This window comes from Seriola aureovittata, chromosome 2, assembly GCF_021018895.1.
Source record: "Seriola aureovittata isolate HTS-2021-v1 ecotype China chromosome 2, ASM2101889v1, whole genome shotgun sequence".
Classification (NCBI taxonomy): domain Eukaryota; kingdom Metazoa; phylum Chordata; class Actinopteri; order Carangiformes; family Carangidae; genus Seriola; species Seriola aureovittata.
In genome coordinates this window covers 27,029,634-27,047,062 of record NC_079365.1, presented here as the reverse complement: position 1 = coordinate 27,047,062, position 17,429 = coordinate 27,029,634, and the positions used below count along the sequence as shown (strand labels likewise).

Genomic DNA, 17,429 nt, shown 5'->3' with positions numbered 1-17,429 from the left:
AATCAAACCTGAACCACTGCTCACAATGATAGAAGAACGAGAAAACACACTGAGAGGGAGGAGGAAGGGCCAGGAGGAGGAGGAGGGAGGAGGAGGAGGGAGGAGAGGGGTGAGGGGGAGGAGTCAGTCCCTCAGGATAAAAATCTCCAGAGAGTGAGTCAGTGTGAACAGGGACACAAGAACAGACTACATCAGCTACAGAACAAGAGATCCAGAACGTGAATCTAGAACCATCAGGCCTGAGCTCCTCCTTCTTCAGTCTGCTGATCTGTGAGTTTCATAATTTTTATCTTTCAGACATTCAGAGTAGAGTTCAACTGTTACTGAAACAAGACAGAGACAGACGTACAGAGAGAGGGATAGACAGACAGACAGACAGACAGAGAGACAGACAGACAGACAGGTAAACAGAGTGACTCATCATGGACAGGTGAGTAGTATATTAACGCATATCAAAGTGTATCTGATGGTAACCCTAACCCATTCTGTGTGAAAATGGAGGAAGTTAAAATGTTTCTGCTGATCTACCCGCTAACACCAACATCCAGGCCTGTTTGGGAGCCAATATGACGACAGAAAAATTCAAAGCTGTCACGAGAAAAAGACCCCGAAAAACGCTTATCACATTAAAATCTCAGCTATGGGTCGGTTCTGGTGTTCCCTTTTTTCCTGTTTTTGTAGTTTACCATGTTTTTCCATTCAGTCAAATTGTCCCCATTAAAAGTTGCTGAATCAGCAGTGATCAGCTCCTGTTTGCAGTGTAGTCTTGGATGTACAGACAACTACCACTGGATTACTGTGATACTGAAGAAAAACTGAGGTTCTGCAGCCTCTTATTTCCTTGATTTCTAAGTTTTGGAGGTTTATTCTGGATGGACATCAGAGATAATGATATCCTCAGGAAGATGAAGTGTGTTCACATCTTTCTGTCACTTTATTTTAGGTATTGTCATGTTGAGATACGTCATGACCGATCGGATTGCTGTGTGTTAGCAGTGGAAGAAGGTTGATCTGTCAGGGGTCAGAGGTCAGGCTGGGCGGAGATTCAATATCTTCTTCTTTCTTTGAAGGGAATCTTTTTAATTAAAGGTTAGCAGTTAACAGTTAGCCAGATGTCCAGATGTGGGTGCAGCAGCAGCTGGATGCTGATTGGCTCTCCTCACTGAGCTGTTATTAAACACACAGATTATAGACTGAGTGGGCGTGTGTGTGGTCCTGGTTGTCTGTATTTGTGAGGACTTTCTTCTCTTCAAAGGCTTTAGACCTGATGATTAATGTGTGTGTGTGTGTGTGTGTGTGTGTCTCTGTGTGTGTGTGTGTGTGCTCAGACCCTGCTGGTCAGTAGAAGTGGAAACACTGACAACTGACTGACTGTATTACAGTGTAATCTGAAGCATAACATCTGTAAGTAGAAACAGGTCCACTGTGGCTGAAGGATAAAAACTGTGTTGTCGTCAGTTGTGTGTCTGAGACAGTCTGAGTTAATGAGACAACTGTCAGAGTTCAGCTTAAGTTTGAAAACAGTTTATATATAAATTTTACAGAAAGAAGTAAACAAAGTGAATGAACAGACATATGATTCCACATGAGTGGAAGATTTATGTGTTTTTTCCTCCCAGATTAATCCGTTCAGTTTGTTTTAAAGACAGAAAAACAGGGTCTGGAGGTTGTTGGGAAAGAAAGAGGTGGGGGGGCGGCAGAGGTTACTGCAGTTCAAGTTGAAAAGTGTTTATATGTACGACACAGTCCGAGAATAAGTTCAGCTGTGAGCTACGGAGCCACAGGAGGGACAAAAACACTCCAATGAGATCAGTCTGTTCATCATGATCTAGGACACTGCTGCAGCTTCCTGTTTACACGAGAGGATGCTGTCTGTCTGTCTTTGTTTATTTGTTTAGAACCGGTGTTTTGATTATGTTTTAAAACCACACGCGACTGACGTTTTTGCATTCCTACTGATTTCCAAACAGAAAGCTGTCATAATGAAGGATCCCATTTCTCTTAAGTTCTGTAGCTCAAAACTTTGGACGTTCTTCGTCAGTGGTTCTTCAGAGCCTTTCAGTGATCAGCTGCCAAACCCAATTTTATAGATTTTTTTCAAGGCTGCGTCTCTACACTTCTTTAAATGCCAAAAAGTGTAATTTCAGAACCATGACGTTAGTAAATTTGGAAAAGGAGCTGCTCGTAAGTTTCCATAAGGTCTGCAGAAATGTGCTCACATTATTTCTCAAACTTCTTAACTGAGTAATTAGTTAAACTAGGAGTCTGAGGGACTCACTGAAGGACAGGAGTCAGTATTATAGGAAGAGAAAAGAGAAACCTTTTCTCTGATGTGGTGAACTGTAACAAACGGCAGCTGAGAGCCTGGATGGTGAGTTATTGGTGTCCTCTGATTGGCTGAGGCCTTAATTAACACTACATTACGATTGGCTGAATCAAGAGGTGAATCTACTGATATGGACCGTTAACCTTTCACAAGAAGGAACTAAAGTTATATTTATATTAATATAAATATATATTTATATTTTATATTTATAGGTCATAATCCTGAAAATACAGAACACACAGAACAAAGACCTGAACCAAACCTGCGTATGGTTCCTCCTGGATTGGCTCCAGCACCCCTGTGACTCTCAAAATAAGTGGCATAACTAATGGATGGGTGTTTCTTCTTCTGTGTTTGAGGTTGACATGCTCCAGTTCAGGATGACTCCCTGTCTGTTGTCCCTCCTCTTCGTCGTCCCTTTGCTGTCCTCCATCATGGCTGCTGCCGAACATGCTGGCTGCAAAATCCGCATCACTGACAAAGGACTGGATATGTGTGAGTAGTAGTTAAACTTTAATCCTGATTCATAGTCTGGATTTAAACGATATGGATCCTATAATTGATCCATTTTCTGCCACTTATCCGGGGCTCAGCAGTTGGTGTGACAGTGGACTGAGCAGGGTAGTCGAGACGTCCCAGTAATGTTTTACAGCTCCTCCTGGATGGGATCTATGATCTCTCCAGTGTGTTCTGGGTCTACCCCGGGGTCTCCAACCAGTTGCATGTTTTCAGTAAACCTCCAAAGGATGTTTATTGATTCTGGAGGATCCTGATCAGAACCACCTCAGCTGGCTCCTGTCAACATGAAATAAACTCAAAATCTTAAATTTGCAGTTTGAAAAATTGTGGCACCACCTCAACTGAGGGAATAGAGAAACAAATTAAAGTAAATTAAGATAAATTCTCAATACAGGGATCTCTGTCTCTGCTTTGAATGAATACACAAGACCATGACTGGATAAATAAAATAAATAAAAATAAATAAATACATTCATTAATAATGAACACAAAACAAAGAGGTTGGAAACAAACAGATGAATTAAGTCGATCATTTTATTGCACATAAACCCTCTGACCACAACAACAGCCACTTGTACTGTATTAGTTTTTGAATACTAACAGTAATAACAGTCAGCGTCCTGTGTTTGTTTGCAGTATAGTACTTGTAGCCATTGATCTGTTTGCAGTACTGACATTTTTTTTGTAGTAAAGAACTAACAGTATTTTTCTGTCTTATTGTCAAAGTAGCAACAGATTTTGAAGTACTGCCACTAACAGTGTGTGTTTTTGTTCTCAGTGAAGTATGAGACTCAGAAGTTTGTGGAAGAGGAGCTCACTAACATCAGTATGCCAGAGATGAAGGGAAAAGATGGACGCTTCCAATACACCATCACTGAGTATGAGTATTACTTTATATTTGAAGTAGTACTTTACTACCGAATATTCAACATGTGTATTAATACTGTCTCTCTCCCTGGTCTGTCGTCAGTGTGAAGATTACAGAGCTGAATCTGACTCACGCCGAACTGCAATTCATCCCCAACGTTGGTTTGTTGTTTGATGTTCAGAACTCGTCGATCTCCCTGAGTTTCCACCGACGGATCCTTTACTGGTTCTTGTGAGTTCTCCTACAGAACGTCGACTTAACTCTGGCAGTGAACTGGCACTGGCGTGGATGCATTGTGCAGAGCAAGGGCTTCTCTCCTGTAGATCTGGATGCATTGTGCAGAGCAAGGGCTTCTCTCCTGTAGATCTCTCTGAGCAAACTTCAACAGTGTCTTCATCTAAAGTTTAGAGAAGACAAGTTGATGGTTTAGATTCTGTTTCTTATTGGAATAATGCCAATAAGAAAAGCTTTGTTTGTTTGTTTTTTGTTGTTGTTGTTATTGTTATTATCATGATAAATATTATGATCCGAACAGGTGTTAACGAGAGCGGAGGGGCAAACAATTTTCAACCGCACAACTGTGAAGTAATAAGCTAAAACTAGTACAAACATATTATTTTATGTTTTCAAGTTTAAGAGTATCTTGTTTTCTTTCCTCCATTAATAAATACTGAATTGTGACATTAAGGAGAGAGTGCGTGTTGATGTTCTGATCGCTCCTAACAATCCATATTAGATCGGATCAATTAATCTTTACAACTTAAATAGTTCTCCTACAGAATAACATACATCTAATATGACTGATTTATATTTATTATATAAGATTTATTACAACAGTGATGAAGATGATCAAAATGTTGAAGAAGAAAAAGAAGAAGATGATGATGATGATGATGATGATGATAACAGTGGTTTTTTGTTGTTTCTGTGTCTCAGTTACGACACAGGAAACATCAATGCGTCGGCTGAAGGAGTGAACATCAACACGGCTCTTAATCTGATCAGAGACGACGAGGGACGACTGAAGATCAATAACATCACCTGTGATGCCAAAATCAACAAAATGAGAGCAGAGTTCAGCGGAACACTCGGGTAAATTATGTTATCACTCATGATTATTGATTACTTTTAATGGGATTCATGTGATTATCAAACATGATTACTGATTAATGTTGATAAAACTGATGTAGTAATTGATAATCATTATTGATTAGATTCAATAGTACCTATGTAGTAATAAATAATCATTAAATCATTATTGACCTGTCTGTCATTACATGTTTGTTTGTTTTTTCAGGAAAGTTTACGACTTCCTGGCCAGCTTTCTGACATCAGGCATGCGCTTCCTCCTCAACCAAAGGGTCTGTCACTTCAAGGGGTTTCTGTCTGTCTGGAAGCGCCTCTCTCAAAAGCATCAATATATCAATATATAATAATATAATAATATAAATAATAATATAATAATAATATAATAAGTATAATAAGTATGTTATTTGCATGTGTGTGTGGATTTTAGTTTCTTCTTTCCAGTGTTTCAAAATAAAAAATGTGAGTGGTCTCTTTTGAATGTTAGTTATCAGTAGGTATGGCTCACTTTTGAATTTTAATTATTAATGAATAATTATTTATTATTTTAATTATAATGGGCCAAGATCTGCCCTGCTTGTGCTACTGGCTGTGTCTCTGACCCAGCTCTGTGTCTGACCTGTCTCTCTTAGATCTGTCCGGCTCTGAATCACGCCGCTCTGGTTCATGTGAACTCGCTGTTGGAGACGATTCCCGTAAGGTCGGAGGTTGATAGTTATATTGGGATCGATTATTCTCTGATCAATGATCCAGTGGTGACGTCCAGGAGCCTCGACATGCACTTCAGGGTCAGACTCAGACACATATTTAATCACATCATTTTATTCTACATGACGTGTTCTGACATGGACCTTGTTGCGTCTGTAGGGGATGTTTTTTGACCTGTCCAATCAGAACGACTCGTTGGTGAACTACGCCGTGGACCCCGTCATCAGAGAGTACGACCGGATGGTTTACCTCGCTCTGTCCGAGTTCTTCTTCGACAGTGGAATGTTCTCCTACTACAAAGCAGGAGTCTTCCAGATGCACATCGTCAACGAGAAGGTCACAACCACCACAGACCCCCCCAAACCACCACAGACCCCCCAAACCACCACAGCCCCCCCCAAACCACCACAGACCCCCCAAAACACCACAGACCCCCCAAACCACCACAGACCCCCCCAAACCACCACAGACCCCCCCAAACCACCACAGACCCCCCAAACCACCACAGACCCCCCCAAACCACCACAGACCCCCCAAACCACCACAGATCTCCCCCAAACCACCACAGACCCCCCCCTCCAACCCACCACAGACCCCCCCAAACCACCACAGACCCCCCAAACCACCACAGATCTCCCCCAAACCACCACAGACCCCCCAAACCACCACAGACCCCCCCAAACCACCACAGACTCTCAAAACCACCAAGGACTCTCAAAGCTATCACAGACTTCCAAAACCCCCACAAACCACCAGACATCCAAAATCACTATAGACCTACAAAACCACCACAAAACTATGACAGACTCTCAAGACCACCAAGGTCTTTAAAAACCACCAGAGACCCAAAACAACCACAAACCACCACAGACGCCCCCCAAACCAATGCAAAAACCCAAAACCATCAGACATCCAGAACACTACTGACCCAGAAAACCACCACACCACCTCAACCACCATAGACACCCAAAAACCACCATAGACACCCAAAACCACCAGAGATAACCAGAATCAATATAGATGTGCAAAACAACCACAGACCCACAAAACCACCACAAAACAATGACAGACCTTCAAGACCACCAAGGTCTCTCAAAAACACCAGAGACACCCAGAAACCAAAACCACCTCAGATAACCAACCAGATTGTTTCTTGGAGAACTGAACTGACCTTCATTTTTGTGCCGTGTCGTCTTTCAGATGCCGAAAGATTTGGAGATGTTGTTGAGAACCACCTACTTTGGAGCCATCATGATGATAGTGAGTAGAAAACATGGAGACAGTCACACAACAGAAAGAGAGTAGACCAACAGCAGAGACAGTAAAATCATAGTGGTGTGCTCTTGAGAGAACATGGTGTAGTACCTGTTGTCCTTTATGTTCTCCATGTGAGTTCTGGGTAGAGCCTGGTGTCGTTATGTAGTATTATGTATTATTACTGTACGTTCTCCTTCTGGTGTTGTTTTCTTGTAGTTCTGTTTGTCCTTCATGTTTTGTGTGTTATAGGTAGAACCCGGTGTAGTTTTTTAAGTCATTGTAGAACTGTGTAGTACCTGTTGCCCTTCATGTTCTTCTTGTGCGTTTTTGGAAGAACCCAGTGTAAAACAGTGTGTAGCACCATTTACGCTTCAAGTTCACTGTGTGTTCTCGATAGAACCTGTGTAGCACTGTAGTACTGTGTTTTACAGTATTTCATGTTCTCCCTGTGTGTTCTCGATAGAACCCGGCTCTGGTGGAAGCTCCAATCTCGCTTCAGCTTGCTGTCAACTCACCTCCAAAAACTACCATCAAGACATCTGGAGCAACAGTTGTCATGACAGCCATTGTCAAGGTGATGTTGCTGCCTCCAGGTCGGCCTCCGGTCCAGCTCAGCAGCATGACCATGGTACGTACAGATGAATACATTTTAGTCTGAACAAATCCCGTCAATCACCACTGGTTCAGGTGTCAGACATCTCCTAATGACAAACTGAAACTTTCCAGTTCAATCACCAGTTTATGAGTTAAAACCAGTTTAATGTTTGAAATTGAAAATCTGCTGTTTTAAATTTCTCCTCCTGCAGGAATCAAAGTTTAACGCCAAAGTTTCTATGAAAGGAAAACGTCTGGCTGTTCACGCTGACCTACGCAGGTACACACACACACACACACACACACACACACACACACACACACAACACACACACACACACACACACACACACACACACACACACACACACACACACACGTCCAATCCTTGTATAACTGAAGTGACTGGGTGTTAAAGGCACAAGAGGCCGATAAAAAAAATTCACCCTCTTCCAAACTCAGTGCTGATCTCCATCACAATAATTCATATCTCACTTAGTGTGTCGTTGCCGTTGCTGTCTTGTCCTGATGGTCTAGTGGTCTGGACACATGCCCTGTGATAGTGATAGTAAGGTTCGAATCCAGTTCGACGACCACAGTGTGTGTGTGTCTTCCTGTTTCTCTCGTCGTATAATGTCCAGATGTCCAACGATGTGCTTCATCTTTCAGGTTTAAAATCTTCTCCAACCAATCAGCTCTGGAGTCTCTGGCAGTAAGTGTTGTCGTCTTTCATCTGATTATATGTAATGTCGTGTTTCTGACAACAGGGGTCAGAAAGAGACCAACTGTGAATCACAATACACCACAGGGAGAACCTGTCTTTCTGTCCGACCTGTCTCTCTCTCTCTAACATCATGTCTGTCTGTCTGTCTGTTTGTCAGTTGATTCCTCTGCAGGCTCCTCTGAAGACCATGTTGCAGATGTCTGTGGTTCCTTTAATCAACAGTAAGAAACTGATTCAGTGACTGTAAAACATGAAGCCACTGTCACACTCACTTCTGTAATGATGTTTTACTGACTACATTTGTGTGTGTGTGTGTGTGTGTGTGTGTTTGTGTGTGTGTGTTCAGACTGGACCAAGAGAGGAGTTCGGATCCCTCTGGCAGACGGGATGGACTTCATTGAGGAGGTGGTTGAATATCACAATGTAAGTCTGTTTAGATATTAAACACGAACCATGCTTCACCTGCTTCACCCTCCACTCGACCACGGGATGTTATATCAAGCACTTTATTAGGAACCCCTCTCTAACACTGGGTGTTTTCTCCCTTTACTCTGCACATAATTTCATTACATCACTGCTCCCACACGATCAGCTGACTGGGTAATCACATGACCAGGCAGGTGTACAAGTGTTCCTAATAAAGTGCTTGGGAGTGTATATGTATGTATATCATCACTCACCCTGTGGTGTTGACAGCAGCTGTGTTGATCTCTGCAGGGTTTTATCGTGATTGGAGCAAATCTTCACTTCACCAAAGGACTGAGAGAAATGATCGCAGGGAGCAACGAGACAGAACCAGAAACCAACACCATCTAAAACACTAGCACGCACGCACACGCACACACACACACACACACACACACACACACACACATAATATGTTTATAATAACTATTATAACTTTATTTGTATAGCACCTTTCAAACAAATGTATATTTACTACACTGTATGGTTATATACACACAATGTAAATATAAACAACACTGTGTAAATATGTATTGACATATACAATACATACACTGAATTGTAAGCAAAGATGTGTTTGTATACAAGACAGACATATATATATATATATATATATACATACATTATAGACAGTATATATAACACTGCTTATATATACACACTAGGCTAATGGCTGAAGTTTTTAGGCAAAAATAATAGTTTTTATTTCTTTGTGAACTTAATCCAAAGTGCAGTAAAGAGAAAAAAAAATCTAACTTACAACACACTGGACGCCACAGGTGTTCTGCATCATGTTAATCAGCTACCTGCAGAGCAAACAGAGGCACAGGTTATCAAACCAGCATATCAAACCTCCAGAGGCCTGCACTACGAAGCAGGTTCAACATATCCAGGATATCTTTTTGTTGTCAGGCTTAACTAAACTGAACAACTGCAACCATGAGCAGTGACACCATGGTGGCTATCAGTTCGGTAAGTCAACCTAGGTTTTCTTGAGCCATGGAAACGTAGGGTTAAACCTGAAGTTACCTCGCTAATCACAAATCCTGCTTCAGAGTACAGGCTTCAGCCGTCATCACAATATAACAGTACACACACACACACAAATATATATGTGTATATATATATATATGTATACAGAAAGCTGCAGAAATGTATAATTTGTGTGTTCATGATGGTTGTGATGTAACCATGGCAACCACGAGAACTGCTAGACAGGGAAACATAGTGTAGCATAGTGTAAACTTGACTAAACCAGTGTCAACCAGAACTACCGCAGAGTACACCAGTATAAACCTGTGACATAACCAAAACTGTATGTTCGTGTTCATTACCTGTTTCATGCACTGTAACTATGGCGACATGACATCATTATGTGACACCTGTATTTGATCATTGTGATTTCTATGTTCAAACATCGTGTAACTGTTTTAATGAATAAAGTAAAACTAAACTGGAAATGTTCATTTTGTTTGTCAACAAACAGTTAATTTATGACTGTATTAAAACAGCTGATAGTAGGGCTGTCACAGTATCAAGATTTTCACTGCACAATATTGTGATCAAAAGAATTCACGAATATTATCTCGATGTCTATAGAAAATTTGGGGGAAAAAATATTATCAGTCAAAACTGTCTTTAACTTGGTTTGTTTAGTGTTTTGCGTCTTTGGTAAATGCCCTTGTCATTTTTTAACGTACAAAAATAACAACTACACTTAACGTACAGTGAAAAGACAACCAGATGAACTGATCCACGAGACCTAACATCTGCCCTCAACACAATGTCAGCTGAAACTCTACCTGCCAGTTTTGCCAACCTTGGAAACTCTTCATTAGCTTCTCACCACTGAACAGCTCCGAGAACAGGTAGCTGTGCTGATGCTAACGTTAATGCTAATGCTAGTTCAGAGTCTATACTGAAACATGGATATACTGGCACAAGTAAACACCCGTAACCATGGTAACTGTACACGACAAGGACTGAAACACCTGTAACCATGGTAACTGTACACGACAAAGACTGAAACACCTGTAACCATGGTAACTGTACACGACAAAGAATGAGACACCTGTAACCATGGTAACTGTACACGACAAAGACTGAGACACCTGTAACCATGGTAGTTGTGCACGACTGAGTCACCTGAAACCATGGTAACCGTAGTTGACAAAGGCAGATGAAAATTGAAAATGCCTTTAGTGTTTATCGACTAAAACATTGAACGCTGATCATTGTTCATTGAATGAATCAATAAACAGCATCAGATTTCACTTCACGTCATTTATTGATCAATTTGGCAGATTTTATTCTAATATGGTAAAAAAAAAGAATAAAAAATACAGCAGCAAAATCATTTGCCTTCATTCAAACTCACTGCATCACAAAGTAAAAGTCAATCAGTCAACATTAAATTAGCAGCTTGTTAATAGTTAATTATCAAGTAATATCAGTTAATATATCAGTTAATGATCAATTGCTATTAGTAAACTAAGCTAACTGGAAGTAGTTAACTCAGGTAACTATCAGCTAATTATCAGTTTATAATCAGCTCACACTTGTAAACAACTTTCACGTGATGAAAGTATGTGATAAACAGATTTGTCACAGTTTTTTTGTTAAGCTTAACTTCTCAAACTGATAATTATTTCAATCTTTTTAAAATAATTATTTATATATTAATATAATCTGAGTGCTGAAACAAATCACCAATCGGACTGGAACAACAGTAGTCTGAGTCTGTCACAGTTTGGAGCTGAAACAAACCAGGTTTTAACTCTCTGGTCACTTGGTGAAATATTTGCCGATGTCATCGTAACCATGGAAACCGCACTTCCTGCCAGCAACTTTGCAGCCGAAGGCCAGGGCGTCCTGCAAACTTCCGCCTACAGACGGAACAGAAAATTATAGACAAACATTTTGTCACAAAACAAATCTGACCGGTGTTCAGTCGGCAGGTCGAACTACTGGGCAGTTATGTCGTCTCACCATTGGACAGTGTGTAGATGACGGCGGCGTTGAAAGTGTCTCCGGCCCCGAGAGTATCGACCAAAGATTCAGGAGGAAAAGCATCTGAATGAACGATGACACCATCAGGACCCAAAGCATCCGCTCCCTTTTCTGCCCAGGCACAGACCAGGACAGCCCTGGGAGAGAGAGTAAGACAGGTCAGAGAGAAAGGTCAGAGAGAGAGAGACAGACTGCTGACCTTTGACCTCCACTCACCCCTGTTTGACCCGGCTGTAGAGTCCTCTCAGAGCAGCTTCAGCTGACTGGAAGCCGAAGTGACGGGCGACATCTTTACTGACAAACACCTGAAGACACAAAAACACCTGATAAATCTATCACAGTGAACAAACTGTCACAGTCACTTTATTATTTTAAAGAAGCTCTTTATCGTGTTAAAGACATGCACCATAAAGTTCTCTATCATATCAGACATGATGCTTAGAACTGAGGCCAAACAGTTCAATCTTGGTTTCATCTGACCAGAGATCTGGTTCCTCACAGTCTGAGAGTCACTTTGTCATTATGGGGTATTGAGAGTCGATTGATGAGGGAAAAAATGAATTTAAACGATTTAAACGTAGATCGTAACATAATAAATGTGAAAAAGTCTAAATATTTTCTCAACTACTGTACTTTAAAGTTAGCCTAAAAACTGTTCTCTTAGAGGCTCATACCACGTCGCCGTGAGGAAACAGCTGATAAAGCGGCTCTCTGGTCTTCTCTATCTCCACAGACACGGTGATTTTCTGTTGCTGTGGTAACGTGCTGTTATACATGACTACCTGCTGGATCATCTTCACCTGCTCCTCAGCATTTCGGCCCTGCAGGGGTCGAAAAAAGAACAACAGTCACTAATACACCAGGGAGTACTGCACTGTAAAGTAGTAATGATGTAGTTCAACTCTTGTGGTTAAAACTGTTTAGTTCTGGAAACTTATGTATAAATAAAGGTAAAATTCAGATCAAGAAAAAAGGGTTAGTCTGGTTTGTCAACTTTGTCGGATTCAGTCGAGATTGTCGGGTTCTCATGAGTTTGTTGTTTTAGTTAGTTTATTGACTTAGTTTGTCAGTCTAGTTCATTTTGGTAAGTTTTGTCGAGTGTGTAAGGTTCAGTCAAGTTAGTTTGTTGTGTTTATTCTGGTATGTCAGGCTTAGTTTTGTTTGTGTGGTTTTATTTAGTTTGTCTGAGTTTGTTTAGTTTGTCATTTTATTTAGTTTGGTTTTATTTAGTTTGTCAGGTTTAGTTTAGTTTGTCAGTTTCAGATTAGTTTGTCTGGGTTTGTTTAGTTTGTCTGGGTGTGTTTAGTTTGACAGGTTTGTTTAGTTTGTCTGGGTTTGTTTAGTTTGTCTGGGTTTGTTTAGTTTGACAGGTTTGTTTAGTTTGTTTGGGTTTGTTTAGTTTGTCTGGGTTTGTTTAGTTTGACTGGTTTGTTTAGTTTGACTGGGTTTGTTTAGTTTTTCTGGGTTTGTTTTGTTTGTCTGGGTTTGTTTAGTTTGAAGGGTTTGTCTAGTTTGAAAGGTTTGTTTAGTTTGACAGGTTTTGTTTTGTTTGTCTGGGTTCGTCTAGTTTGACAGGTTCAGATTAGTTTGAAGGGTTTGTCTAGTTTGACAGGTTTGTTTAGTTTGACTGGGTTTGTTTAGTTTGACAGGTTTGGGGTGGTTTGGTTGCTGGTGTAGTTTCTTGCTCACCTCCCAGTGGATCCACTTGAACTGATGGAGGTCGACTTTAGAAAAATCCTCCGCTGTGACATCAGGAAGGTTCCTGTGGAACAGGAAAAGGTCAGAGTTCAACAACAATCAGTAAAAAAAAAAAAAAAAAAAAAAATGAAATCAAACTTTTGTTCAGATTTTGAATTAAACCCCAATTAATTCTTGAGTCTCTCAGGACTTTAAGGATGTGAAAACATTTTACAATTTGGAACGGCAGTTTGTATCTCTGTTTAATCCAACAGACAGATGAACAATCGATCAGACTAATGAACAAGTGACAAGTTTCGACTGAAGACAAAACGTAAACATGAGTCGCCTCTTTAACAGTCATCATGAAACACAATAAAACTGATTTTTATTTCCATTCAGACATTCACAGATTTTTATTTTAAAAAGTTGACTTCCAAAATTATCAAAAGAAAAAAATGTAAGTATCTGCAGGAGACATTCAGGGACATTTGTAAATAACATTCCATTGTTAGTGAGATTAAGACGAAAACTTCAGGTGGTAACTGAAATTTATGAAACACCTGGGCAGGTGTTTATTAAATGTGATCTGATTATTTTGGAAGTAAACTTGTCACAGAATGCAGATTAAAAACAGTTTTATTACTGAACAGATTTCATTGTATTTCAAATGTGAAAGTGGTTGTTTTAAACATGGGGGAAATTAACTGAATCAGTGTTGATGAATTAACCTAAAACCACTGCAGAGACTTTCTTGGATAACCATGACATGGAGCTAACTGTTTCCCACTACATCCAAATCTGGACCGAACACACAGACCAGAAACTATGCTGAACTGTACCTTTAAATGATCAATAATAATGATAATTTAAATCAAGGGATCTCAGTTACAACAGTCAAAGTGTTCAGGAGAGAATCAGTTAAAGTTCTCACATCTCACACTGAACAAAAGATAAATCTGAACACAGTTTGAACTGAAACTGTTTCATCTAAATTAACACCTCCTAGAAATGTATTTTGTTATCTTTCATCTAGTTCCTCTCCTCTTCCTAACCTCCGCTCAGTCTGATTGGTGGATCCATTCAGGTTCAGGGACTCGATGCCTCGCTCTGCAGTGGCTCGTGTGACCAGCTGTGATTACACCAGATTCAGGATCAGGATCAGGATCAGGATCAGGTGTTCGTGCTTCCTCCAGGCGGGGTCAAACAGCGTTCACTAAACTCCTCGGAGCATTCGTTTTATCTGTCTGCAGGCGACAGGCGCTTACACCAGATGGGTGGAGCTTCAAATTTGGAGGGTTTTAATTGAAAGTTTGAAGGGGGCACTGTCTACCAGAGTAAATATCTTTTAGTTTCCATGGCAACCAAAAGCGGTTCACCTGAACCACTGATTTCTGTGCTTCACTCTTGGCTCGAGGTGACTTTCTAGTGTTTGTGATAATACAGAACTTCACTTCAAGGTTTGCTATTTCAACTAATGCTGCTAAAAAATGTTTTAACTTAAAACTTATTAAAAACAGCAGCTGAACTTTTGAAAGGTTAGTTCAAAGGTTAGTTCAGGGAAGCATCTGTTAAATCAGCATCTATTAAAACACCTCAGATTAAATGGAACAAAGAACTGTAAACATTTTTAAATGAGGTTTTGAATGTAAAAATGGTAAAACAGAGACCTGCTGAATCCCATCTCCACGGTAACAAGGTCTGATTAATAATGAGGTATTTAGTGAACGTTGTGTGACACTGGCTGGTCGTCGGGTTGTCTTACATGTCGGAGAGAACAACAGTTCGAGATCCGCTGGAGGGACAAACCACACAACATGCACATGGAGTTTGACCTTCGAAGTGCCAGACCACCGCTGACACATCGACCGCACGCTGTGCAAAGTCGGCCATGATGAAACTGAACCAGAGAGACAAGAAACACACCAACTCTGTCAGACACATGAGGCTGTGCTCCGATTGGTGGAACTAGAGCGGGCGGAGCGGTGCCATGTTGACGACGGAGATCTTCCTGAAACAGAGGCAGTTACTCACACAAACCTGTTCACACCTGTTCACACCTGTTCATGTGGAGGATGGTTCGGCTTCCCGTGCTGGTGTTGCTGATGACCACAGAGGCTGGAAGGACACACTGAGCGTGCTCAGACACCAGAGACACGTCGATGTGGAACTTCTGAAAATCTTCCAAAATAAAACTACACACAGGAAACTGTTTACATCTCCTCTGTCCTGCAAAATAAAACTACACACAGGAAACTGTTTACATCTCCTCTGTCCTGCAAAATAAAACTACACACAGGAAACTGTTTACATCTCCTCTGTCCTGCAAAATAAAACTACCTACTTAAGATGCAGAGGAGATGAGGACACAAGGAGATAAGGAAATGAGGAGATGAGGAGTGAGGAGACAAGAGACAAGGGGAGAGGAGATGAAAGCATTTCATCTCATCCCAACTTTAATGTTGATGTTTTGTCTCTTCAGGACTCGGGGCCTTTAGAAAAGAATTTAGCTATTTCCACAGACACAATCAATATCGATCAATGTCACATGCTTTAAACACTATACACACACACACACACACACACACACACACACATATATATATATATATATATACACACACACAGTGTTTATGTTATAAGTGTGTATGAACATCATTAAACTAAACTAATGTACATGATAATCTCAGTGTCCGTATTTGATGATTAATCAATAGTATTGATTAACCTATTGATGAATGCATTTACTTGAATGGGAATGTGGTCTCTGCCATCCGGCCGATGGCAGGCGTTTATGGAAAACTCTGATTGATGAACATTTTGAGGAATGTATTAATAAACGTAATGATGAATGTACTGATGAACGTATTGACGAACATATTGATGAATGTGTAGATCGGTACTCACTTGGCCACAGGTCCAGCAGACAGTGAGCCCATGAAGGCGCAGGGAGCTCCAAGAAGTGACAGCACTGTGCAGGAGTTTGAAGCGTTTCCTCCTCGCTGCCAACGCTGTGACAAACACCTTCAAGAACAGAGACAGATGACATGACTGCATCATTACAATCTGACAGAAGCAGCTCAGTTGCCCAAAATTGAAGCAAAGAGCAGCAATGAGTGAGTTTCTGGCTTGACCAAGCCAAACAAAGTCACTTCAGATGATTTAATTATATTAAAAGAAGGAATGAGATCAAGCAAACACTTATTTCATCAGTGTTTGCAACATTTCAATAATTGCAGACTCAACTTTCCACCCCACCTCCCCCTTCCTTGGATATGAACGTATGTTCAGGAGATGTCTGTTTTGCATGATGTCTGAATTGAGTTTAATCAGGTTTCCTCAATGGTGTAAGTTTGTGTTAGCACCAGCCTGTGCTAGCATCAGTCTGTGTTAGTAACAGTATGTGTTAGTGTTAACATAACTCTGTGTTAGCATCAGCCTGTTAGCATAAGTGTGTGTTAGTGTCAACATAAGTCTGTGTTAGCACCAGCCTGTGCTAGCATCAGTCTGTGTTAGTTACAGTATGTGTTAGTGTTAACATAACTCTGTGTTAGCATCAGCCTGTTAGCATAAGTGTGTGTTAGTAACAGTATGTGTTAGTGTTAACATAAGTCTGTGTTAGCATCAGCCTGTTAGCATAAGTGTGTGTTGGTATCATGGTTGGTATCCGTCTGTGTTAGTGTTTGCATAACTTTGTGTTAGTATCAGGCTGTGTTGGTGTTAGCATCAGTCCGTGTTATTGTTAGCAACAGTCTGCAGCCTGAGTGCTAACCATCCGTGGTGCTAACCTGCTGTCTGTGTCTTCTTCGGGGTATTTGTCGACCACGTTGATGATGTCCAGACAAACCAGGCCCACACACAGAGTCTTCTTCTGTTGCTCCATGTTGATCCACTCATTCAACTGCAGTTTGGACTTTGATACACAAACGTCATTTCCTCTGTCGTCTCACAATAATAAGATGCACCACTTCCTGTCAGTAGAGATTACAAAATAAGAGCCTTCAGCACTTTCGGTGTTTGTCTTCTTTTTTAATGATTCAAACTACATTACTGCCACATGCTATACTGGAGTTTGGAGTTATTGATGTTAAAAATGGAAAAGAAAATTATACATATGAATCCTCATTGTGTCAGGTAAACCATTTAAAATGATAACTTCCTGCTTCCACATGAGATAGGGGAACAAGACGGAGGTC

At 40.7% G+C, this 17,429-nt stretch overlaps 2 protein-coding genes across 4 annotated transcripts; one reads left to right on the top strand and one right to left on the bottom strand.

Annotated features, from left to right (window-relative positions):
- The first annotated feature begins 116 nt into the window (after positions 1-116).
- pltp (phospholipid transfer protein) lies at positions 117-10,007 on the top strand. 2 transcript variants are annotated; one of them, XM_056386220.1, is made up of 15 exons: positions 117-270; positions 2,686-2,821; positions 3,624-3,723; positions 3,816-3,944; positions 4,650-4,805; positions 5,011-5,074; positions 5,432-5,587; positions 5,667-5,843; positions 6,708-6,767; positions 7,228-7,392; positions 7,571-7,638; positions 8,028-8,070; positions 8,240-8,303; positions 8,429-8,505; positions 8,800-10,007. In XM_056386220.1, the coding sequence occupies exons 2-15, from the start codon at positions 2,692-2,694 to the stop codon at positions 8,896-8,898; spliced, it is 1,488 nt and encodes a 495-aa protein (XP_056242195.1). In that variant the 5' UTR covers positions 117-270; positions 2,686-2,691; the 3' UTR covers positions 8,899-10,007. The 2 variants fall into 2 exon arrangements, with proteins under 2 accessions (XP_056242195.1, XP_056242204.1); XM_056386229.1 differs by lacking the exon at positions 117-270 and adding an exon at positions 303-430.
- Positions 10,008-10,815: 808 nt separating this feature from the next.
- On the bottom strand, positions 10,816-17,204 carry khk (ketohexokinase). Of its 2 annotated transcripts, none has more exons than XM_056386263.1 (8): positions 17,022-17,204; positions 16,141-16,257; positions 15,294-15,428; positions 13,246-13,318; positions 12,231-12,377; positions 11,773-11,861; positions 11,536-11,693; positions 10,816-11,432 (listed from the first exon to the last, which is right to left on the bottom strand). In XM_056386263.1, the coding sequence occupies exons 1-8, from the start codon at positions 17,114-17,116 to the stop codon at positions 11,332-11,334; spliced, it is 915 nt and encodes a 304-aa protein (XP_056242238.1). In that variant the 5' UTR covers positions 17,117-17,204; the 3' UTR covers positions 10,816-11,331. The 2 variants fall into 2 exon arrangements, with proteins under 2 accessions (XP_056242238.1, XP_056242229.1); XM_056386254.1 differs by lacking the exon at positions 15,294-15,428 and adding an exon at positions 14,999-15,133.
- Between the last annotated feature and the right edge of the window lie 225 nt (positions 17,205-17,429).